Below are 24675 nucleotides of genomic sequence, written 5' to 3'. Positions count from 1 at the left end.
CTTCCCTTCCTGCCCCCTTCCATCCACCTAGCTGCCAGCACCAGGCACCTCACAGTGGGCATTGAGCCTCATGAGGTTCTGGTTCCTGGATTTGGCCAGCTGCTGACCTTGGCCCAGTGCCATCAGGGCCCATGGGACTCTTGCTACACCACCATTCAGCCTTAGCTATCTCTACCAACCGGATGATGGACAAGGACCCTCACCACCAGCCCTCCCCCATAATCCCCACCTGGCTCCAGCCTCAGAGTCACAAAGATTGAAGCCTGGAATCTGGAACTCCAGCCCAAGCTGCGGTGGTCAACTTCCCTCTGGGCTTGTTTGCACTTTAGCCTAGCCACCCAGGAGCCAGGTTTCTGCTGAAGAGCCTGGATGATGCCATCTGCTGGCACCTTAACCAAGTGATCATGGTCACCAGCAAATGTAAACACATCTAAATTGTGAACCCTGAGCAAAAAAAAAAAAGTAACTACTAAGAAGGGCTCCTGGTAGCTAACTGAGCTCAAATTTTAAAAAACAGTCTAGCAGCCATTTCTGCACATGAACCTGTCACACAATATGCACTTCACAGAGAAGGGACCACTGAACTCCCTTCCTGCACTGTGTTTTTGCCATCTGAGCCAGGCTTTATGAAGGAATTCTGAGAATCCTATTTCAACCAATAGGGCTGAGGCTTTCCCTGTCCAATTGGAGCTGTGCAGTTCCAACCAATCAGAGTGACTCTATTCTAACCAATCAGGACCGCCTTTTGGACCAACCAACTGCAAGGTTGAGTCCTTGCATGAGGACAGACCAATCAGGGACCAGGAGCAGGGACTTCTGTCCTTATAAGCCAACTCCCTTCTGGCTCAGAGAACACACTCTCCCTTTTCATCAAAGACTGAAGACTTCCCCTGGCTGAGCAGAAACACTGGAGATACCTTGCAGGCCACAGCAGAGCATCTTGCAGGACAGAGCAGAGCTGTCTAGTTGGAGAGGGCCCTGGCCTCAGAGCTGTTCTACAGCTGTGCTGTTTTCCCAGCCACACTGCTATCACAATTTACCTGTTTTGCACTGAATAAAGTTTCCTTGTCACCACACCCCAAATTGGGAATTCCTGTTGGCATTGAATTAGCACCAATGACCATCGGTTGACAAAAATTGTCAAAAGATGGGGTGTCATGGGCAGTCTCTGCAGACCTGCCAGGACAAAACTTAAGGTCAGGCTGCATTCCTGAGCTTGTCATCCCTCCTCATAGACTTGCCTCTGCATCCGTCAGCTCCACACCTCTGGCCTCCATGCCAGCACATCTCAACTTGGCTGTCGTGGAGCCAGAGAGTAAGAGAAGCTCATCTGGGAAAAAGGGCATCTGAGAAAGGGATGGATGAATTCCCCATTCACCCGGAGAAGAAGACCCATGTTGGGAAACTCAGTGACCAAATGCATCCGGTGGCAAGCAGAGAAGACTGGCTAAGCCATGCCAACATCAGGCCCAGGACTTCCTGGATGGTATGCCAAAAGTGCTTCTAGAAGGCATCAGATTCCTATGGTCCTAGTACCCTTCTAACAGTATAGGGGCCTCACTAAAAGGCACTAAATAAATGGAGGCTTGAGCAACATCAGCACTATATCCTTGAGTCAAGGCATCAGGATATAGCGGTAGGCAAAAGAGGAAAGGTCCCAACTTCCTGGAGCTCTCCTGACAGGGAAACACATACACAATCAAAATACATAGTATGTCAGACAGTGCTAACTGATATAGAGAAAGAGCAGGGAGTCAGGCAGAGAAAATGGCAATTTTAGATGGGATGCCCCTCTAAAAATCACTTTAGCAACATTCTGCAGAATGTGATGGAGAGTGCAGTTGGGATATTTGGAAGAGGAGTTATTTAGGCAGAGGGGACAATGAGTGCAAAGGCCGTGGGGCAGAAGCTGTGCAGAAAATGTGGCTTAGCAGTGGCAGGGGCTTAAGTGAGGTGAAGGTGGGAGGGGTGCCAACAGCAGGATGAGGCCAGGGTGGGAGGACCCGATGGGCCTACAGGGCCAGGCACACATCTTGTCCTCTTCATGCTCTTTCCTAGCCTCATGGCTCTGACTCCCATGTGCTCTGGGGACTGAGGGACTGTTATAGTACAAATCTAAGACTTGGTTTTCTCACCTGTCAAGTGAAGGTCACAATTATATCGTTTTGCTAGGAATGCCATAACCAAGTACCACAAATGAGTGGCTTCAACAACAGTTCTGAAGGCCTGAAGTCTAAGATCAAGGTGACAGCAGGGCCATGCGCCCTCTAATGGTGCTGGGAAAGATCTGTTCCAGGCTTTTCTCCCAGCTTCTGGTAATTTCTTGGTGTGTGGCAGCATAGTCATCGTCTTCATAGGGCGTTCTCCTGTGTGCATGTCCAAATTTTCCCTTTTTTATAAGGACATCAGTCATATTTGCTTAGGGCCCACCTTAATGGCCTCACTTTATCTTGATTACTTCTAATATGGTCCCATTCTGAGGTCCTGGGGTTAGGATGACATATATCTTTTGGGGGCACAAAATTCAACCCCTAACAATCACAGAATTACACCTTGAGCTGCCTCTTCCCCGGGGGACCCAGGCTATTGGGGAGCCCTGGGCAGGCTAGACACAGAGGAGGCCATGACACAGGTGGGGAAGTTTCCCTTGATGCCCACCCCTGGGGCAGAGGTGAATATCTTTGGAGGCTCTTCAGTGGCTCTGCACCCAGCCCAGTGGTTCCCTACGAGGGTGGACATGCCTGGCTAGGGTGGATGCTGGTGTGGGCACTGGTCCACACTGTGGGGTAGCCCGCTGAAGCAGATAAAGGGTGTTGGCATAGAATGAGCAGCCAAGTCGGGCCTGATGCAGGTCCACATCCCATAAGCTCTCATTTCTCTGTGATGGCCAGAAGTGAGTGTGGGTGTGAGAGGCACACCTCTGCCTGTCTGGCACAAGCGCATGTGTGTGTATGCCTGGGAGCGTGTGTGTGTGTGTTCCAGCAAGTGTCCACACATCTATTGCCTGTGCCTGTGTGTGTGTGCCCCAAGTTGGGGGTTGGCTACAGAGGCATAGGGAAGCCTGGGTCCTGGCATTGGATGTGTGGGACCCCCTTATGCTTGGCCCCAGATGGGGATAGGAACACCCGAGTGCTTGCCCCCAACCCTGGTCCTGGGGTTGAGACAGACTCCATTACCCTCTTACCTTGAAACCCACTCCACAGTCCACACCAAGTGCAGGTCTGACCACACTGCTCCGTCAGGGGGCTCTCGGGGGCTCCCCACTGAACCTGGATACATCCCTGGCTCCTTGGCCTAGCTCAGGAGGCCCTGTCACTGGCACCTACTATATCCCATATACCCAGGCTCTCCCACACCCGGGCATCAGCCCAAGGACCAGCATGGTGCTCAGGAGACCGTGTGCAAAGGAGGAAGTGGAAAGAGCCCTGTCCTATCACCTGTGTCACAGGAGCTCCTGCAGGCCGGAGAGCAGCCACCAACCCCACACATACAACAGCTCCATTTGTCCCCGTCACACAAGTTAAGCACATGGAATGGATGGACTCACCATAGCCTCAGCGTTTTATTGTCAACGTCTCACATTCAAGTACAGATTCCTGTGAAGTGTGATTCGCCTAAAGAGGAGGGATGGGCAGGGGCTGGCTGTGTCCCCTCGCTGAGATGGGCCTGCCCAGAACCCACGACCAGTGGGCAGGGAGGGTCTGACAGGCTGCTGGGTGCCCAGCACATGCAGGACTCCAGTCATGGGACAGCCCCATGCACACGGGACCACTGGATCCACCAACCAGACTGTGCTTCTATGATGAGAGAAGGTTTTCCTTGGTTCTTCCTCATTCCTCATTCAGAATGTGGCCAGTCTGTCCTCCAAGAGCCGGTCTGGTTGTCAAGATCTGGACCATGTCCAGGAGAGAAGGGGACACTTCTAGACAAAGGTCTACTCCTGTTGTTTTTGATCAAAGCCAAAGATCCACTGGCCAGAAGTGAGTGTGGGTGTGAGAGGCACACCTCTGCCTGTCTGGCACAAGCACATGTGTGTGTATGCCTGGGAGCGTGTGTGTGTTCCAGCAACTGTGCACACATCTATTGCCCGTGCCTGTGCCTGTGTGTGTGAACCATGGGTGTACATGTGTGCCTATACACCTGTAGGCATGTATGTAAGCATGTGCCTTGCGTGGGTGTCTCTATGCATGGGGAGGGGGCAGGGCCAGGTGTGCCGTGCATGTGTGAATGCACCTGGTCCTGCCCCTGACCGGGCTGTGTGGGACTTGCCACTCCCACTGGCATAAGGATGGACTTCGAGCTGGATACTGGGACACAGACAGATCACACACAAATCAGAGGGCCCTGGTGCTGAGAGATGCTGGCCAAGTCACACACAGGCAGTGCCGGTGCTGTGGAAGGTTCCCATCCAGTCCTCAAGGCAGGGCCTTACAGGAGCCTGCTGGCTGCACTCAGGGGGAGGTCTTAGCTCTGCAGCGTAAACTCGTGGGTCCTGGTCTCCCAACGGGAAGGGTCTTTGTCTAGCATGCTGCGCTCTGTGAAGGTCACATGCCCATCCACGTCCACGAGGATGACCGTGTTGGTTCTGAAAGAGAGCACAGGGCCCACATTCAGCCTGCTGCCCTCAGCTCCGGCCCACCTGTCAGCGCCCCAACTGGGGTCAGATCTGAGGCAAAAGGGGCAAGTCCACCACACCTGGGGCCTGTGCTAGGCACTCAGCATGCCTAGAGGCAGGTCACAAATGAGCAGCAGCCTTGGGAAGTAGAGGGACCCTCTGGGGTAGCTGGGCACTGAGCCTGGTGGGGCCTGGAGCTCCCTGGCTGGCCCCCCAGGATGAAGCTTGATGACTCCTGTTGCCTCCCCTCTGACACACCCCCAGCCTTCCCTGCCCACCCTCTGTGGTACAAGTTCCAACCAACCACCACTCTCACCAGGGTGAGCCCTGGGCTCTCCGGCAACGGCCCAGCACAACTACGGACATTCGGCCACACTCAGCTCTTCCAAGCGGTCAGCCTGTCAACTATTTGGGGCCCGGGCCTTCTTTCACCTAGAAAATTCCTCTGTGCCCTCCCTCACCGCCCCCACTACCCTGTTCCAATGCTCAACACACCTGTCCTCCTGCCTGGCCCTCCCCATAGTCAAGGTGGGACCCAGCGGCCATGCAACCAGACAGGGAGTAGACCTGGCATTCTGCCTCACACACCAAGTTCACACGAGCACATGGTTTAGTCAAAAAATAAGCCTATGATGGCGGAGGGCTTGAGGGAAATATGCCCCTGCCAAGGAAAAAGCCGCCCAGCCAGGAAGACTGCCATTCAGGCGGCAACCCTCCCGGGGCTGGGAGCATCAGTGCCGCCATTCACACCATCCGTTCCCCCAGCCAGAGGGCTTGAAACCGCCAGTTCCTGAAGGAGAGAAGACTCAGAGGGGCCTGCTGGTCACCAGGACTTCACATGCCCATTCCCCTGCCTGATGCCCTCAACATCAGCAGAGCCTCAGCCATGTCACCGTAGCAAGGTTGGCACACATCCTCCTGGGAGAACCACCTAAGGCAGCAATAACCCAACCTCTCCCACCTGCGGGGAAAGGAGGGGCTTGGCTCACTCAATCTCAAACGACCTGAATCCAAAAACCAGGTAAATGTGTGACATCACCCTGACGTTAGTCAATACTGGTCACGGTCAGTACTCTTCCCTGAGTCCTTGGTAGCCATGGACCCCCAAGGGCATGGCCCATCCACCACAGTCACTGCAGGTCCCCAGCCTGACACAAGGCTGGTGCCCCTGGGGCCTGGTGCAAGCTGAGCCTAGGCAGATGTGGCTTGCACACGAGGCTGTGCTCCACCTCCAGGCCAGGTAGGCCAGGCACATGGCAGCAGCACCCCTAACGCATCTGGCTGGACCCCAACCTACCCTCCTTTGTGCCTCCCAGCCACTTCTAAGTACAGCATGTGGGCTGCCCTCTGATGGAGCCACATGGGCAGGTCAGGACTCCCAGCCGCACACCCAGGAGGGAGGAAGACAGGAAAGGAATTTGCCAGGACAGCTTCTCCCTCCTGGGCATTATCATCTCGTGGCTGAGACATTTTCGCCTTTCCTGGGATACGGCAACATCCCCGGCTGAGGTGACCTAATCCCGACCTTGGTCACGCAAAGAGCGTGACAGGCCCAGGGACACAGGCAAGTGAAGGGAGGAGCCAGACACTGGGACCTCCAGGCTGACAGGGATTTGCCCAATGCCATCTTGGCCCCCTTGTGGCTGTGTAAGAGGGTAGGGGGCAGCCTAGGACCCCTTCTTGGGAAGCAATGGAAGCCTCGGGGGCCTTGTGCCTGGTCTGCAGCACCCCTGGGAGCTGGCATCTGCTCACCCCACAGCCCCCTGAGCTGAAACGGCATCCACTTCTAGATAAGGCAGAGGCTCTGGGATCCACAGAGCTCGGGTAAGGCCAGGTTCCCGGTGAGACAGGACCAGATGCACCCAGCAGCCCGCCATACCTGGTGCCGTAGCCTGGGCAGCGCACGCACACAGCCGCATACTTGCTCAGAATGGGCTGCACATACTCCCTGCCTTGATCCTCAATGGCTGGGTCTGGCAACTGCCTGGAAGGACAAAGGAGGGGTCATCACCCCACCCCCACACCTGCTGCCTGCCCCCAGCCTTGGAAGGTCTATTTTGTACTTTTCTGCTCAAAGGCTCAAATCTTGGTCCAAGACTTTCACTTAGGACTCCATGGCTGGGCCGAGATGACCAGACAGCGGTTACTGAGACAGCACCCCCTGCCAGGGCCACCAGGAGCTTTCCCAGGACCCAGGACCCAGAACTCAAGACTCTGAGGACATGAGCACCTATGCGCTCAGTGCTAGGAAGGCTCTGCTGGACCTGAAAATGCCTGGCGTCTGTTTGGTCAGAGCTGTGCAGCGTCCTCTGCAGGGGGAGAGAAGCCACCCCGGGAGCGAGCTTGCCTCCTACTCTCAGTGGGGCCTGCATCAGTGGGGGCGCTGCGGGCAGGGGCCAGGCTGAGAGATGCAGTCACCTGGCCACATATGCTCCTGCTTATGCCAAGAGGTGCCCTATGGGCATCTCTCCACGTGACAGGAGCCCACTCAAGCCCTGCAGCTTGCTGGCCACCACAGCTGTCAATAAAAGCAGCCAGGGCCTGTCATGGGCCAGCAGGGATGACGGACAGTGACCAGGCCGGCCCAGGCAGGGCTTCCCTGAGGGGTCAGCTGTGCTGAGGCGGTGCCCTGGTTCATGGTTCAAAGAGGAGAGGGAGGGTGAGCCAGGGCAGAAAGGGGCTGTAGGGGAGAGGAGCGAGGGGCAGGCTGTGGGCGGCTCTTCTCAGAGGCCATGGGCATCTGGGCAGGACACTGGCCTGGCCTGAGTGGGGTAGAGGAGGGATGTGTGGGCCGTGTTGCTGCATGGGAGGAAGGTAGCTTGGCCAGCACCTTGACACACACCCCTACCCCGACTGGGATGGCTGAAATATGCCATTCCATGCAGAGACCTCTGAAGTGCCTCAGGGAAGATGGGCCGGAGACAGCTTTTCCCAGGTAATATCTGGGTGGGCCTCTATGCCACAGCTCCTGTGTGCAAACAGAGGGGAGCCTCCAGCTCCTGTGAGCACCACCCAAGCCCACATCAAGCTCTGAAAGCACCGAGCTTCCCAGCACACTACTGGCCCACGACTGCCCCATCTCCCATCCTCAAAGGCCCCCATAGGAAACCGTACCTGTCCACAGGGACAGGTGGGAGGGGGCAGGGGACAGCGTGTCAGCATATCCGTCAGGTTCTCCTTCAGCTGAGGAGCTGGCCCCCGTCACCTCCACGGGCCTCACAGGGCAGCAGAGGCTGCCTGCCTCTCTGCCCCAGGGCCAGAGTGATGGGGAGACACTCTGCTCACCCCAGCAGGACCCACCCACTCACGCCTCCTCGTTGTTGAGCACGTCCAGAAGCTGGGCCACGAGGACTTCCTTAGGGAGGGCCTGGCTCCGCTCCACAGCCTCCAGGAAGAGCCGCTTCCCAAAGCACAGCTTCCTCCAAGGCGTGTCCAGCAGCGCATTGCTCAGCCCATAGGTCCCTGCAGAGAGGGGTCAGTCCACCAGTGCAAAGGCCCCACTGCCTGAATTTAGGGTAAGCTCCCACCCACCCACCCAGCACCAGGCAAGGTGCCAGGATACAGCTGGGGGCACGGAGGCCAGGCTGCCCCACACTCCAGCATCTTCTCTATGGGTACTCCCAACCATCGGCATGGCCAGAGGCGGAAAACTCAACATGGTAGGGCACCAATAGGAGACTGCAAGGCACAGAGGCCGAATGGTCTTGACAATAAGGAATACACAACCTAAATCCAACTGGGCAAAGGAAAGGGGGAACCACCTCCCCATCTCACTCTCATCCCTCCCTAAGCTAGGAAAAGGCTTCAATGTGTGGGTCCACCCGAGCAGGTCAAGGGTGGGAAAATCACAACCAGAGGCCAGGAGGGTGACTGCCCCAATGGATCCTGGCTCACATCAGCAGGTAGAGAACCCACCACATCACGATAGCCCCACCGAGTGGGCATGGGCAGGGCCTCCTCTACATGCTGGCAGGGACCCTGGCTGGGGGAGCCTTAAGGTCTTGACACGAGTTTCTCAGAACAAGTTCTCGGTGGTTAATAGAAGGCATCACAAAAAAAGGGGTGGGGTGGTTCTCATGTCAAGAGAAAGAGAGAGAGAGAGAGAGAGAGAGAGAGAGAGAGAAAGAGAAAGAGAGTCATGGCCTTGAGGTGGAGAGGTTACAGCAGGTAGCAGGGGTAGGGGAGCTCAGAGTCATGCGTCCTGAAAGATACACTGAGGACAGGGAGCCACCACCCCCTCCAGCTACCAGACTTTCCAGGCAAGAACTTGACTAAGTATGGCATGACTTCAGCAACTTCCAAGGAAGACAGCTCTGGCTCTGCCAGGCCCCCATAGCCACGCCACCAGCCCAGAGTATCACTGAGCTTTATCTATCAGGAGTGACGGGAAAGGCCACCCATCAGTAGTGCTGGGCATCTGGGCAGCCACATGCAGAGAATGGAGTGGAACCCCTACCTCACACCATATACAAAAATCAATTCAAAATGTCCCAAAGACCTAAATGTAAAAGCTAAAACTATAAAACTCTTAGAAGAAAGTATAGGGGAAAAGCTACACAACCTTCGATTAGTCAATGATTTCTTAGCTATGATACCAAAAGCACAAAAAAAAACAAAACAAAAGAAAAAATATAAAATGGACATCATCAATTTACAATGATGCACTTCAAAACTTTCTTGATCAACAAGAAAGTAAAAAGAAAACTCAAAGAAGGGTAGACAATTTTTGTAAATTACATATCTGATAAGGGACTAGAAGCGAGAATATATGATGAACTTCAACATAAAAATAAAAATACAAACCATCCAATTCAAGATCTGAATAGACATTTCCTCAAAGAAGATACAAAAATGACTATTAAGTACACAAAAAGCTGCTCAATATCATTAGCCACCTGGAACATGCAAATCAAAACCACAATGAGATACCACTTCATACCCACTAGGATGGCTGTAATAGAACACACACACACACACACACACACACACAAATAGACAATGACAACTTTTGGCGAGGATGTGAAGAACCTGGAACTTCCTATACTGGTGGGAATGTAAAATGGTGTAGCTGCTTTGGGAAACAGTTGGCAGTTTCTCAAAAGATTAAACAGTTACTTTATGATCCAACAATTCCACTCCTAAGTATATACCCAAGAGAAATGGAAACATGTGTCCACACAAAAATTTGTAACAAATGTTCATAGCTGCATTATCCGCAATAGCCAAAGGGTAGAAAAGAAAACCCAAATGTCCATCAAGGGATGAACAGAGAAACAAAATGTAGGATATACATGCAACAGAATATAATTCAGCCATAAAAAGGAATTAAACCGTCCTGACTGGTTTGGCTCAGTGGCTAGAGCGTCGGCCTGCAGACTGAGAGGTCCCAGGTTCGATTCCAGTAAAGGGCATGTACCTTGGTTGCGGGCACATCCCCAGTGTGGGGTGTGCAGGAGGCAGCTGATCGATGTTTCTCTCTCATCGATGTTTCTAACTCTCTATCCCTCTCCCTTCCTCTCTGTAAAAATCAATAAAATATATTTAAAAAAAAAAGAAAAAAAGCCGAAACCGGTTTGGCTCAGTGGATAGAGCGTCGGCCTGCGGACTGAGAGGTCCCGGGTTCGATTCCAGTAAAGGGCATGTACCTGGGTTGCGGGCACATCCCCAGTGGGAGATGTGCAGGAGGCAGCTGATCGATGTTTCTCTCTCATCGATGTTTCTAACTCTCTATCTCTCTCCCTTCCTCTCTGTAAAAACTCAATAAAAAATACATATTAAAAAAATATATATATTCTAAAAAAAAAAAAAAAAGGAATTAAACCTAATTCATGCTACAACATGGATCAACCTTGAAAACATGCTAAGGGAGAATAGGAAAAGCCACGGAGACAGAAAGTAGATTGGTGGTTGCCAGGGGCTGGGGAAGAGGAGGAAAGGGTATGGTTTCTTTTTGAGGTGATGAAAATGTTAAATAGCAGTGATGCTGACAACTGCACAACTGTGTGAATATATGAAAATCCACTAAATGGTACACTTAAATGGGGGACCTATGACATGTGAGTTATATATGCTAATTAGCCATTACGCCCTGAGGTGTAACGACCAAGCGCATCACGACCAGATCACGAATCAGCAGGTGCAGGAGGTACAAGTGGGCTGTGGAGAGCTACAGGAGGGGGCAGGGCAGCAAGCCATTAGGGGGGTAAGGGGGGAGAGGAGCTGGGGATGGGGAACTACAGGAGGGTGGCAACGACCTACTGGCTACAAAGGCCACAGAGAGCTACAGGACGGAGCAGGGCAGCAAGCAAGCGGGAGGCAGGAGAGCTACAGGAAAGGGCAGGGCAACAAGCTAAGGGCGGGGGGGGGGGGGGCGGCGGAGGAAGCTAGAGGAGGGCGATGGAGAGCTACAGGAGGGTGGCAGTGACCTACTGGTCCACAGATTCATGTACAGGCCTACTAGTATCTCAATAAAACTGTTATTAAAAAGACAGTGACATGGACCAGGCGAGGGCAGGCTCAGGGATGAAACAATAGGATGTTAGGTGAAAAGAATTTCTTCCAAGCAACAATCTAGCAAAAATCAAGCATCTCTAGTCACAGAGTCCCTAGCACTAAGAACTGAGGGCATCTCGGAGACCGATTCCAGATGCTTCCACAAAGGCCTCGGGGCCGATGAATAGAATTTGGGGGTGGGAGGGGGTGGCACTCTCTGTCCTTTTGTGCCTTTTAGTTTCCCGTTTTCTCAGGGCGGTCCCAGGCTCAGCGCTGGGGGGAGGCGGCCTCAGCTGAGGGCAGCCTGTCATGTAGGCCATAAGGTACACAAACAGCCAAAAAGCAGTCCCAGGAGAGAAATATGAGCGGGCCCTAGTCTCTGAAAAATACAGCGGTGTCCCCATAGGAGCAGCCCCCACCCTGTCGCCACCCACCAGAGCAGGCTCACCTGGCGCCAGGACAATGGGTTCGGGCTCCCCCTGGTTTCCATAGTAGCAGAAGACATCTCCCTTCTCTGTGCTGTGAATGGGAGGGCAGAGAGGGTCATACAGGGGCCACGGACCGTGCAGACCCCTCGCTGCCTGGCAATCGCCACAGCCCTATCCCCATGGGGTCCCAGAGCGCTCCAGGGCCACTGCCAGTTGTGCTTGCACCTTCCTTCTCCAGCCTGGGGCACCTCTGCCTCCCAGAGAGCAGTGCAAGTGAGGCATGATCCCAAAGCAGGGGGCTCCTCAGCCATAGGCACGGACGGGAGAGGACCTGGGTCCGAGGGGCGGGTGTCAGCAGGGGGCATGCCCTGTACTAGGAGAGCACTCTGCAATCATGCTCCAGTTCCCCGATGGCAGGAGCCAACAGCCCCCACACTGTCACAGGGAGCCCCACTGCAAAGCTCTGCTTCCCAGGTCCCCACGGCAGTGGGTCTGGGAGGGGCTCAGCCCTCAGGACACTCACCAAGCCGGCTAAGAGAGGCTGCCCCAGATGCCACGGCACCTGAGCTGAGCAGCGGGGCAGGCACCCTACTCCCTGCTGGTTCCAGTCCCAGTCCTGTGGGGGCACTCGGTGGGCTGCCACTCCCCTACCCCCAGCAGACTCACCTCAGGTCGGCTGCTAAGAGGTTGAAGCCATTGTACAGGTGACCCTCTGTGGAGACCTTCTTCAAGTAGGAAAAGCTGTCCATGTCTGCGGTCAGAAAGTGGGCCACCAGTTCACCTGTGAGCAGGGAACAGACATGGCTGAGGCAGCAGGCTTAGGCCCCTCCCTGGGGAGAAGGATGGCCCCGCGTGGGCTGGCTATATCTCACTGACCCCACAGCCAAGGAGGTCGGCATAGAGGACTCTGCTTTTATTGGTTAAAAAAAAGTTTTCCTGCCCTAACCGGTTTGGCTCAGTGGATAGAGCATCAGCCTGCGGATTGAAGGGTCCCAGGTTCGATTCTGGTCAAGGGCATGTACCTTGGTGGCAGGCACATCCCCAGTGGGGGGCGTGCAGAAGGCAGCTGATCGATGTTTCTCTCTCATCGATGTTTCTAACTCTCTATGCCTCTCCTTCCTCTCTGTAAAAAAATCAATAAAATATATTTAAAAAAAGAAAAGTTTTCCTCCATTATGCCCCCATATGGAAGTCCAGCATGAGGGGGAACGTCTTTAGTAGGGACAACGTGTGTCCCGGGAACTATCCTCCCACGGGCATCTGCTCTGCAAACATTGAACAGGGGGGACAATTACACACAGCCAGAGTGACACATTGCCTGGGGACAAGTCTGAAACACATTCCCTGAGAGGCGTGAAAGGTCAGTGTCATGTGGGCCAGACCAAGGGTGGTGCCCACAGTGACTGCCAGCCAGTGGATTACAGGACCCAGGAAACACGCCCTCTCCCCCATTCCAGCTCCTCCTCCTGCCTCTGCACATGCCCAAGGAAGCCCCCACCCCGAGGCCCACCCCCGAGGCCAGCCCCCGCTCCTCTAAGCTAGCCCCCAGCACCCCGCCCCCGCCCCATGGTACCTCGGCCCCTCGCATCTGGGTCCTGCCGTGGCTGCAGGTAGTTGGTGAGCGCTGCCAGCTTCCCCCGAGTGCTGATGCCCAGCCATGTGCCTCCTTCCTTGCCTTCCTCCATGTCGAGCCCTGGACAGACACCAGCATCACCACCAGCAGTACCCACCCTCTCCCTGTGTCCTGGGCAGTCGAACCTCAGTCCCACAGCCCTGGCTGTGGAACAGGGGATCTGACTCCAGAGGGTGGGGCAGCAAGACACTGGAAAGATGCCCTCCCCACGCTCCACCCCTCAGGCCAACTGATGCCAACAGCATCCTGGAGCTTGGGTTGGCACGGGGCTGGGAGCAGAGCACCAGCTCCATCGCGGGAACCTCCTCCCGCATCGGGTGCAAGGGTGGCTGGCTGTCCTCCTCCGGCAGAAAGCACAGGACCCTCACAGCGAGAGCTTCATTGGGAGCCCGGTGCACATCCAGGCCTGCAGCGCAGCCGCCCACTGCCTGTTCCATTGCCTTTGGTGTGTTTGCCCCTAAGCTGCGTGCAGCAGCCACTGGGCTCACCCAGCCTGTGCTGCAGCTGGGCCTCCCTTCCACCAGGCAGGTGCTCCTTCTCAGCTTGCCAGGGGCCTCCCCCAAATCACTACAAAGGATGAACAATTCGGAGTGGCTGGAGCTTCCCAGCCAGGACTGGCACTGATTCAGGGGCAGGGTGCTGGCCCAGGTGCCAGGGTAGGATGGAGCCCAGGTGGCCAGGATGGCCCAGGTAGTCTAATCTTTCATCCAATCCTCATCTACAGGAATCCTGGAGAGGTGCCTCCTGCCCCGCTACCCCAAGGCAACAGCCCCTCACCCCACTCATCCCGAAAAGCCCCCCTCAACACATACACACACACACACACACACACTCACACACACACACACACTTCAGCCTCCTTGTGTGCAGCAGCGACACATACAGCCTGCCCTATCCCCCTTCTGTTCTATCCTAGCCCAAGAGGGCTGGGACCCAGCCTCTCCTCCCTCTTGCACTCAGTCATCTTGAGTCCCCACTCCCAGCCTCTCGGCAGCTTTCCCCACCACCTCTGAGACCTCCTGCCCAGGACAGCGCCCTGCCCTGGTCCCCCCACTCCTGTCCTCCTGTCACCCAGCACCAGGATGGTCTAGCAGTGCTTCCCTCGCACCACTGCCCAACCATCGTCTACACAGGAAGCTCCATAGCTGAGCCTTTAGACACTGCGGGCGGAGCAGAGCACACGCTGCCTCCCTGGGCCCGCGAGGGCACCCTGCCCAGCACACTGGGCACCCTGTCAACTCTGCCAGGCTCCCTTGTGCTTGCCTGGCACCTGGCTCCCAGGCAAAGGGACTCCTGGCCTAGCCAACACCTGTCTGCATGCCCTCCAAGTAAATCCCTGCCCACCCCATGAGCAGGAACTTCTCCCTGTCCAAGTGGCTCAGGGAGGCTGTGGGCTGGGTGGGCAGGGGACCTGGCTGTCACCTTCACTTCTCCTCCACAGGAACCCCTCATGAGGCTCCCACCCAAAGGTGCCCCAACCAAACCTCTGCTCCCCAAATTCAGACCAGCTCTCACTGGACCAAGAGTGCTTGTATGTAAACAGAAACGTGTGCAGAGATAAGCACATGTGTGTGCATACATATGTGCGCACACACACACACACACACACACAACAATGATGCTGCACAAAGCGATAGAGGGTGGACTTGCACCCTCACACCAATACAACTGCATGTCCACAGGGAACATGTGGATCCAAATAAAACCAACGGATCCTTCCAGCTACCTCTTCTGGGGACCCACGACACATGAAGCCACGGGGACAGTGCTGGGTGGACAATTCTGGGGCTGGCCAGCCCAACACTGTCCCGGGACCGAGACTTTGGAGCCAACCCCATTAGACCCATCAGTGTCCACTGATTCATTCCGAACGTACACGGGGAAGCAGCACCGTAACTGCTAGGACCGTCTGGGGCCGGCGCTTCCTGCCACGCTGTGGCCACCCACCACGAGGAAAGACTCACCACTGAGGATCTCGTTGTTGTTGCCCCAGAATTCTGCCACCTTGGATGGCCTGTGGTAGAATTCATCCCTGTTGGATGCCAGGATGAGCCTGAAGAAGAAAGCATGACTGAGACTCTCGGGTCAAAACAGAGAAGCCACGGTCTTCTCTCTCTAGTTAACAAGGAAAATTGGCCTCAGTAACAACGTGGGCGAGTCCCAAAGACAACAGGAACCCGCATCCTGACCGCATTACCCAGACCTCTCCCGGCAACACAGACCAGCCAGTGCAAGTGGGGCTCCCGCACCCCAATTCCGCTGCCCCCTGGTCCTCTGTCAGCCCACAGGGATGTGCCGCTGCCGGGGCCCACTTCACTCCTCCGTCCCGCCCACGCAGGCATCTTTAGAGGCCGAGTCTTAGTGTATTTGTACAATCTGTACATCGGCTCAGGGTCTTTACCGCCAAGGGGCATTCCCTCCAGCGCCCACGCTGAGTGATCACGGTCTGAGAGGCACTGCCAGGCCTGAGCAGCTCGTCCCAGGGCCGCCCTCCCCCTGCCTGGGCAGCAGCGGCATGCCTCTCCTGCCTGGGCCACCTGCATGGGTGCTGTGGCCTGTGGGGCACCCGAGGCTGAGCAGATGGCGGCAGACTCAGAGTGAGGGGTTACCTGTATGCATTTTTGGAAACAGGGCGAGGATCGAACTTAAAGAAGATGATGCACATCGGTCCCTGAGGGTGGCTTTGCTCACACAGGGTTACACAGTCTGTGGGAAAAGGAAAAAAGAAAATGATTTGAGTAACCAGCAGACAACAGATCCACCGTCCCAAACCTGCAATGTTCTTTGAACAGAACCAGCTCTGTAACGCCCCTGGCCTTCCTTAGACATGCCAGAGTCATGTGCCCAACAGCATGACGCTCACCAGCGCTGCACAGCCGTCTCCCTGCCAGCACCCCATGGGCAGGTGGGCGGGCAGCAGGGGCTACAGCCACAGAGTATAGAAGAGCCAAGGAGGGGCGAAGGCCCAAGGCTGTCAGCACGAACACAACCTCAGCCGAGAGCCACTCTGAGGCTGCCTAGCTCCTGGGGCCTTCTTGTGGACAATGCCAGGGTGTTCCCACCACTCCACTCCCTTCTGCTCACTGGTCTGACTGGGGTGAGAGGTGGGGGGAAGGACTGACTCCACCACTATCTCCACTGGTTCCCACAAGCCCTGGAGGGACCCCCAGGACTTGGCCCCCTGGCCCCTTCAGGCATGGGCAAAGGTAAGGGCCACAGGGGAGCTACCTTTGCCCTCAGTAAAGCCTGTAGCTATGTGAGGTGTCGCCTTGGTGACTAGCAGAAGTGCAAGGTGCTAGGGGGTGTACAGCCACAGGCGATGGGCTGCTGGCTACCAGCCCGAGCTGACAGGAGCAGGCTGGGTTCCCATCTGTGGGCACCCTGACCATCCCAATATTTGTGGGCAGCCTGATGGAACCAACATTCTTGGTAAAAACTCAAAATGCTTGAGAGAATGTGAAAACATCTTAAAAGCAGCCAAGAACTAACTGGTCACTTAGACTTTAGCCAACATCTTGGAGAATGTAGGAATTCAGAGATGGGAAAAACAGAGATTGGAGCATTCCTGCCCTGGGGCACTGACTCATCTGGGCAAACCTGGCTTTGGTGACCCTGGGAGAGAGGGACAAAAGACAAAACCCAGGACTGCCTCAAGACAGGACCTCGTAGGAAACCCCTTTGGAACCCCAAGGAGCAACATTCAGAGGGCGAGGGTGGGCTGTAGCCACAGCCACCAGGGGCGGCAGGGACAGCCTACAAGGGAGGGAGTCCTTGAGGAGCTCGGAGAGTGGAGCCAGGGCCACACCAGGTGTCCAGGAACCCTCACGCCAAGACGTGGTTTGAGGAGTCCCACACTGGCAGTGCCCCCGGGCACCTAGCAAACCAAAATTCTCATCTTCACCCCAGACCTCCAAGAAGTCTCACAAATAATTTCTAGGAGAAAGCAGTACACAGTCAGAAAGAACCGCCTAACAGAGCAAAGCACCAAGCACAAGAGCCAGCAGAAAGAGATCCCCGCACGTCTCGTAAACTCACCACACTCTGATCACAGAAAACAGGGAGCTTGGGAATATCCACAGAGAAAAAGGGGTTCACGAAGCACCAGAAAGAACTTTCTCAAGTGGGAGGTATAGATAACCACGAACTACAACTCAGCAGTGGATTTAACTGCAGGTTAGACACAGCTTATGATGAGTCAGCATAATCATCCAGGACATGGTGCAGAGATAGGAAGCATGCTGGGCCTCCCAGGACCCCAGGTGCCCCACCCACCAGGCACAGCTGACAGGGTTCCCAGCATTGCCACCTGATCCTAGTCCGACACAGAAGACACAAGTCTCCTCACCCCAGAGGAGCTGGTCTCTCTCAGGCATAAGCATGCTCCGAGCAAGGCCGGCTGGCGGTGTCTGTGGCACCCAGGCTGCCTCCGTCAGTGATAAGAGCCCTGCCAGTCCATCCCTGCCGGAATCCCACTGGTCCAGAGCCCCACCGGGACGAAGGGCTATTCTGAAGGCTGTTCCACTAAGGATGTGCCACTCCGGACTGTCAGAGGAGGAGGCCATCATGTCTCCCTGGACCTATTGTGTCCCTCCCTGAGCTGCGTGCCTGGCCACTAGGTGAGGCCACTGGCAAAGGGCAGGTCTGGCCACTGATGCTCACAGGCCATATAGAGACTCGGCTGCAGGACTCCGCTGTCCTAGCTGGTTCAAGGGAGTGGCAGATCAGCCTCCAGGTGTAGCAGGGAGGGTTCTGTGGTCTAAGGAAAGGCCGCCAATGGGTCTCCAGGCAGCCTTGTGCCAGAGGTGTGGGCACAGAGAGCCCAGGGCTGCAGCCTCGACGAAAACGCAGTCATTGGGAGGGAAGGACCAGAGGAAAGCCAGCCCCTGGGGAGGGGACCATCAGGAACTGCCTTTCTCTCCAATCCCTCACCCCCCCACTCAGCCAGGCCCGCTGCCCACAGGCCCCTCCCCTTCTTCGCTTCACTGCCCACCTGCAGCTGGCGGGGATCCACATGTGTAGAGCAGGGCTAGCGCTTCCCACATGCACCGGAAGTCCCTGCGTGCACCTTGAAGTGTGAAGCGAAAGGAAAACGCCCTCTTCAAACCAAAGCCAAGAGCTTCCCATCCTATCTAAGAAAGCCAGTGGAAGTCTTCCCAGCTCACAGCGCGGCGAATCTGGCTTTGCCCCGGTCTCACCACCTGGTGATTCTGACGCACAGGAAGAATGGGTCCCGGATTTGGCGCGGGTGCTGGCTACAGAGCACAGAAGCTTTCTAGGCACTCACAGCCCATCTGCTGACAGCGCTTTTGAGAGTTCTCCTGGCCAGCTTCGTCCTGCTGCTCACTCCCTGCCTCTGAATCACCCGCTCCAGCTGGCGCCTCCTTCCTCCTCTCCTGCCTCAAGGAGGACCAGCAGGGCTGTTTCCAACAGCCAAGTGGAGCCAGGTAAACTGCCTCTGTCAGAAGGCTCAGGCTCTTCAGCGCAAGCTTCAAGCCTGACTCCGCGTGGCATCTCACAAGAGCACAATGAGAAAATGACAGGCAGGCAGGCCTGGCCAAATCAGGTCAGAGTCACATGCCAAGAGATGCAGCGATGACTGCAGTGGCTCAGGCAAGGGCCACGGGAAACATAACCTGGCACCGTGATGGACTGGTCCACAGCCTGCTGACCAACAGTGAGGATCTGCTTCCCTGCTCCCCCCGTACTCTCCACCCCCCCAACCCCCGCCCCAGCAGACAGGGGGGTGAAAGGCAAGGTGAGCCATTGACCTCATGGAGGCCACTGGGAGAGGAGGCAAGAGGGGCCAGAGGGCCACCGAGAAGGCCTCATTGTCACTGCCAGCCCGGATGGAAAAGGACCCAGCAGGGGGACCGGCAGGCCTCAGCACTGCTGGGGGTGGTCCAGTCCCTCCCTGGCTGCCCGCCTCACCTTGCGGGGCGGCTAACAGCATAATGCACTGACTGCTGCCACCCACCCAGTGCCCACCAGCACCACCTCCTGCAGCGTTTGCACCAAGGGTGTCTCCCTTCCCCTTCCTTCCAGCACACCTGTCCTCTCACACCCGAGGCAGGCTCATTGGCCCAGCCTCTCGGGACCCAAGCCCAAGGCTCCACACCTCCTGCTGGCACAACCAGCAGCTCCTGGGGGCCAGCGGGGTCTGTGGTTGTGGTTCCCACTCCCAGGTTGCTCAGAAACACACTCTCGTGTGGAAAATTTCCCAACTCTGCACAGCCAGCAAAATCCCCATCTCCAGTCAGCTGTGTGCTTTCACATCTTTCTCAGCAAAGTATGAGGCACAGGGCTATCTGACAAGTGGAATGTCATTGCCCATCTTCCTTCCCCATGACTGGCTATGCAGGAAACTGGACAAGAACAGACCTAGCCCTGGCTCAAAATGCCTCAAAATAGGGACCAAGCACTGCTGGGCTGCACAAAGTCACACCAGGTGTGGACGGGGGTTGGGGGTGGTGGTGGGGCCAGAGGGGTGAAGGGGACTTGCTCCCTGATTGGGATCACTTCCCTTTATCAACTAAAAAGGCAAGCAGGGCATTTGGTTGGTGGGGAGATACTAGGTCAGAATGGAGCAATGCATGGCAGAGACGCACGCCAGTGAATGACGAGGTATTTTTGCCACAACACAGAGCCAACGGGGCAAGACACTCAGGAAAGTGAATCTCCCGGTTCACATCCAATAAGCATAAAAAAAAAAAAATCAGGCTCTAGTCAGTTTGGCTCAGTGGACAGAGCACTGGCCTGTGGACTGAAGGGTCCCAGGTTTGATTCCAATCAAGGGCACATGCCCAGGTTGTGGGCTCCGTCCCCAGTGTGGGGCGTGCAGGGGGCAGTCCATCGGTGATTCTCTCTCATCATTGATGTTTCTATCTCTCTATCCCTCTCCCTTCCTCTCTGAAGTCAATAAAAATATATATTTTTTTAAAAAAACAGTGTCCTATCCAGCTGCACATGCTAAGGCTCTGGACAGAGGTTAACTGGTCCCTAGAGTCAGGTCCAATTTCATTACGCCGAGCACGTTACACATTTGGGAATACATTTTTAAGTCTAGCCAGCCTGTCTATCTAGTCTTGAGGAGCCGTGCAGAGGATGCGATTGCTCAGGCTTCACTCATGATGGCTGCAGGGCCAGGCACCACCTCCCGACCCTGTAACAGTTCCCAGGGGCAGAGCTGGAAAGCATAGGCTCGCTGCTCTTTTCACTTGCCGCCTGAAGTCCTCCTAGCGGTTGCCAGCAGAAGAGGTAAACACACATGGGTACACAGTGTCGCTGTTCCCAGGCCTTGGCTGAGAAAGCCCTGACGTCTGTAAATATTCTCAGCAGCCGGCCTGCTGCAGTGCTCCACCCTCCTCACCCCTCGGGGACTGAGGACTCCTCGATCTACACTTTGTCGTTTTGACTGTTAAGTGGCATTTCACCATGACAAATGTCCTACAGTGATACGCTCTCCTAAGATCTTTGAGATGTTTCGGGAGCAATGATTCAGCCTCACACCACGTGTCATTGTCCCTTCACAGTTCAAAGGAGCAGCACAAAGGAGGGACAAAGGTGAGCACTGAGGAATGCTCCAGTCATGAGGCGGCCCCTGCACCTCGGCCTCTCCTGCAGGAACCCCCGCTTCCCCGCAAGCCAGCCAGGCCTCACAGTGGCCCCTGTGGCCCACATGGCTAACACAGGAGAAAGGGGCCACCTTCCCCCCAACCCTTCAAAAGAGGATGAAAGCAAGCGCTAAAGTTGGCATGGTCCTGAAGACCTCAATAGACGAACCCAAGGAGAAGCAGCCACCAGGAGATGGGGGTTGGTTTTTTACTTTTAAGTGCGCATATATTTTGCAATCTAAAAAGAAAGCTGCGCCGAGACCAGTTTGGCTCAGTGGATAGAGCATCGGCCTGCGAACTGAAAGGTCCCAGGTTCGATTCCAGCATGTACCTTGGTTGCGGGCACATTCCCAGTGGGAGATTTGCAAGAGGCAGCTGATCGATGTTTCTCTCTCATTGATGTTTCTAACTCTCTATCTCTCTCTTCCTCTCTTTAAAAAATCAATAAAATATATTAAAAAAAAAAAAAAAAAGAAAGAAAGCTGAGCCCGGCTCAATGGTTGAGTATCAGCCTACGAACCAGGAGGTCACGGTCTGATTCCTGGTCAGGGCACATGCCCGGGGTTGGGGGCTCGATCCCCAGTACGGGGCATGCAGGAGGCAGCTGATCAATGATTCTCTCTCATCATTGATGTTTCTATCTCTCCCTCTCCCTTCCTCTCTGAAACCAATAAAAATATATTTAAATAAATAAATAAATAGAAAGTTGACAGAGAAAGGAAAAAGCTGCATTGATAATATGAAAGGGCAGCTCAGTAGTTCTGGGGTGGCCTATTTTCATAGAACCCATCATCGAACCGCACGGTCCAGACCAACGGATGCCAGGCTCTGCAGTGCTGTCCTCACGTGCCGACGGAAATGTTCGCAAAGGATGGACTCTGTTCTCGAACTGGAGCATCAGTGTCAACATAGCCCCGCTTCTAGAAGCCTCCCAGTTTCCCTGCCCTGGGGGCTGTTTCTCTCCAGACAGGCTCTGGAGTCCCCTCATCCCCTCAGAGAGCCTGCCCTTTCTTACGGAGGCCTGTGGTCAGAGAACACAGCACACGGCTGCACCCATGGGGAAACGGCCAAAATGAGAGTCATCAAATGAAAACACGAAGGAAGCATGGGGCAGTAATAGCAGCTCAGGGGCTGGGCCGCCGAACAGAGGGGCTGGCCTGTTGCCTGCGTTCAGGGAAGGACTATCATCACCACACGCTGGAGCAGGCAGGGGCCTGGTCTGAAGATCCTGCCAGTCTGTGGACACATCAGAACAAGAAGCTGCAGGACTGGGGTATTAAATAGTCAGGGGCCTGAGGGTAGAAGCCCCAGAGCCAACCACCCTGCCCCACGGGAACACTGGGACCCTGGAGAACAGGATTGGAGACAGAAAGAGGTTCTGCTGTGTCCACCTGCCTACACAACACAGCCATCCTCTCCAGTTGCCACCTGACAGGTCACGTGATGCAGGAAGGCTCCTGGGAGAGAGACCCAGAAGCTAGCAGCGGCACCAGGAGCCAGCCCCGACTCCATGTGACCTTGGGAACACCATTTGCCTCTCAGCCTGAGTTTTCTTCATTGTGAACAGTGTTTGGTCAATGAACACTTGCCCCAAAAGGTTGCCCAGAGGACCATCAAACAAGTGTGAGAAAGCACTTCCAAGGCACTGCCAGCTGGAGACACCTCTGACAGCTGCCACCACCTCACGTCTGCCTCACCGAAGAGGGTGCTGAGCCCAAACAGCAGCAGCAAAACAGCGGTCAGCAGGTCTGGAGCAGGACAAGCCAGGCCTGTACCCAGCATGTGATATATCCGCGGGAGGATGAGGGCCTGAGGCTCAGGGACCCGCGCCCCCACCCCTGATGACCTGGGGGGAGGGTCTGACCTCCCAGAGCCACCCCAGGAAGGCCTTGTCCAGGCGAAAGGATAACCCAGCATTTGCTGCCTACTCAGACATGCATCAGCTGTCACCCCGCTGGCCCCGCGGCAGGACGCAAGGAGGCAGCAGCGTGACTCAGGGCTCCGTAGCTGACCGACACCGGGACCACGCAACTCCCAGCACCGACAGTCTCTGCTTCCCTGCAGCGAGACCAGCCCTGCCTGCCAGTAGCCCCCGCATCCCATCCTGGCGGGGATCCCTAGAAACGCCTTTCAGTAACGGCGCGGGGCCGTTCGTCAGCCGGGGTTGGTTTGGTCTCCCCGGATCTGGCCGCTCGATTTCTACTCCACGCCTCAGGAAGGGGAAACTCAAGCAGGGCAGGGAGGTACCACCTCGCCCCTCCGCACCCGCGCCTCCAGAGCCCAGCGCCCCGAGCCCAGGCCCGCCCCGCAGGGAGCTGAGCCCGCCAGCCCAGGCAGCCAGCCGCGCACTCACCGCCTCCGCCGCTGCCGACTTCCGGGTGCCGCGTCCTCGCGCCGCCGCCACCGCCCAGGTCCCGCCTCTGACACCATTCGCGCGCTCGCCATTGGGTTGCCTGGAGAGGGGCGGGGCAGTGCGCTACACCCTGGGGTACGGTTGGCTACCTGCGCTGTCGCTCGGGGACTGCAGCCTCCCGGCGCCCCGCCCCCAGAGCTGCGCCAAGACTCAGGTCTGCGCGTTGTCTGGGGACTTGTGATCCCCACGGCCTCCCAGCCTTCCACGCATCCCGGTCCTGGGGACGCCCGCGGGAGTTCACAGCTGCTTGCAGCCGCCCCCGAGCTCATGCCCGCGAGGACCCGTGGGGCCGCGGCCTGAGCTCCAGAAGCTTATGGGCCACCTATCCACCCGAAGGCTCGCTGGAAGCACTACAGGGATGCTCACTTCCGGACCCGCCCCTCAGGCTGGGTCCTTGTCGTCCTCTTCCCCACCCCCACCCCTAGGTCCATCCATTGTGGGCCTCTGGACCTGGCCATCCTCTCCACTGTAATCCTGATACCCTGACATCCCTGCCATGTTCAGGACAGACCCTGGACTAGGCATCCCAGCCCCATCCCGCCACCATAGCCTATGGAGGCTGTTCTGCAGGCCCAGGCCCCAAGGATGAAGGGCTAGCCCCGCCTGATCTGTACAAGGTGAGCCAGTGAGCAAGAGGCCGGGAAAGGGCACTGAATGGGGCCTTCCCAACTGGACAAAAGCAATCACTGGGCTCCCTAGCCCCACTGCCTGGGGCACCTGAGCGTAAGGAAAGTGGAGAATCAGAGGCCTAGGGCAGCTTGCTCCAAAGTGGGCACTCAGCAAACTATGACAAGAATGACACTTATATTAAGGATAACAACAATGTGCTAAACACTCTAAACCTAGTGTTTCAGTACACAGCTCTCATTCATCCCCTTTTACAGATGCAGACACCAGGACTCAGAGCAGTTAGTCGCTGGCTTGAAGTTTAAAAACGTTGGTAAGTGGCAGTGGCTAGATCAGCTCCACAGACCCGCATTGAAGACCTAGGTGCCTTGATCCTGACTCAGAGCACTGATGCCCTGTGGGAAACTGGAGCTCAGAAAGGGCAAGGGTCTGGCTGGTAATCAGCAAAGGCAAGAGACAAACCCAAACCTGCATGGCATCCCCTAAGATCCATTGCACCCCACTCTTTTGCCATCTCATCTGTGTTCCCCCTGGAACCCTGCAAAAGCCCTTTGCAGACATGGGAACTGAGGACTTCAGATGCCCACGGACATAGTCTTCCTTCCTGTTCTATCACCACTGACTCCAGTCTGGATGACATGTGATGTTAGGGAGCAGGCAAGACCAATGAGATGGGTCACGGTGGACATCTGAGCCCTGAAGTTTCAGGGCTGCAAAGGGGCTCACTACCATCCCACTTGTAATTACACACATCCTGAGACAGGGGGCTCACTACCTGATGTGGCCATGGTTTAGGTGTCTGAACATCTGCAACTGCTGGAAAGCTCTTCCTGACATCTATCTAAACCTCTTCCTCC

The 24675-nt window shown here is 55.8% G+C and overlaps 1 protein-coding gene across 1 annotated transcript; it reads right to left on the bottom strand.

The window, feature by feature from the left end:
* Nucleotides 1–3535: 3535 nt before the first annotated feature.
* On the bottom strand, nucleotides 3536–23152 carry TANGO2 (transport and golgi organization 2 homolog). The gene is made up of 10 exons (XM_081113536.1): nucleotides 23132–23152; nucleotides 15778–15874; nucleotides 15133–15221; nucleotides 13109–13228; nucleotides 12202–12316; nucleotides 11556–11626; nucleotides 7924–8077; nucleotides 6495–6599; nucleotides 3786–4585; nucleotides 3536–3614 (listed from the first exon to the last, which is right to left on the bottom strand). The coding sequence occupies exons 2-9, from the start codon at nucleotides 15831–15833 to the stop codon at nucleotides 4465–4467; spliced, it is 831 nt and encodes a 276-aa protein (XP_080969662.1). The 5' UTR covers nucleotides 15834–15874; nucleotides 23132–23152; the 3' UTR covers nucleotides 3536–3614; nucleotides 3786–4464.
* Between the last annotated feature and the right edge of the window lie 1523 nt (nucleotides 23153–24675).

The sequence above is a fragment of the Myotis nattereri genome, assembly GCF_964212035.1.
Source record: "Myotis nattereri genome assembly, chromosome: 19".
In the NCBI taxonomy this organism is placed as follows: Eukaryota; Metazoa; Chordata; class Mammalia; order Chiroptera; family Vespertilionidae; genus Myotis; species Myotis nattereri.
Note: the sequence above shows the minus strand (reverse complement) of the source record. Positions and strands in the feature narration are given on the sequence as shown.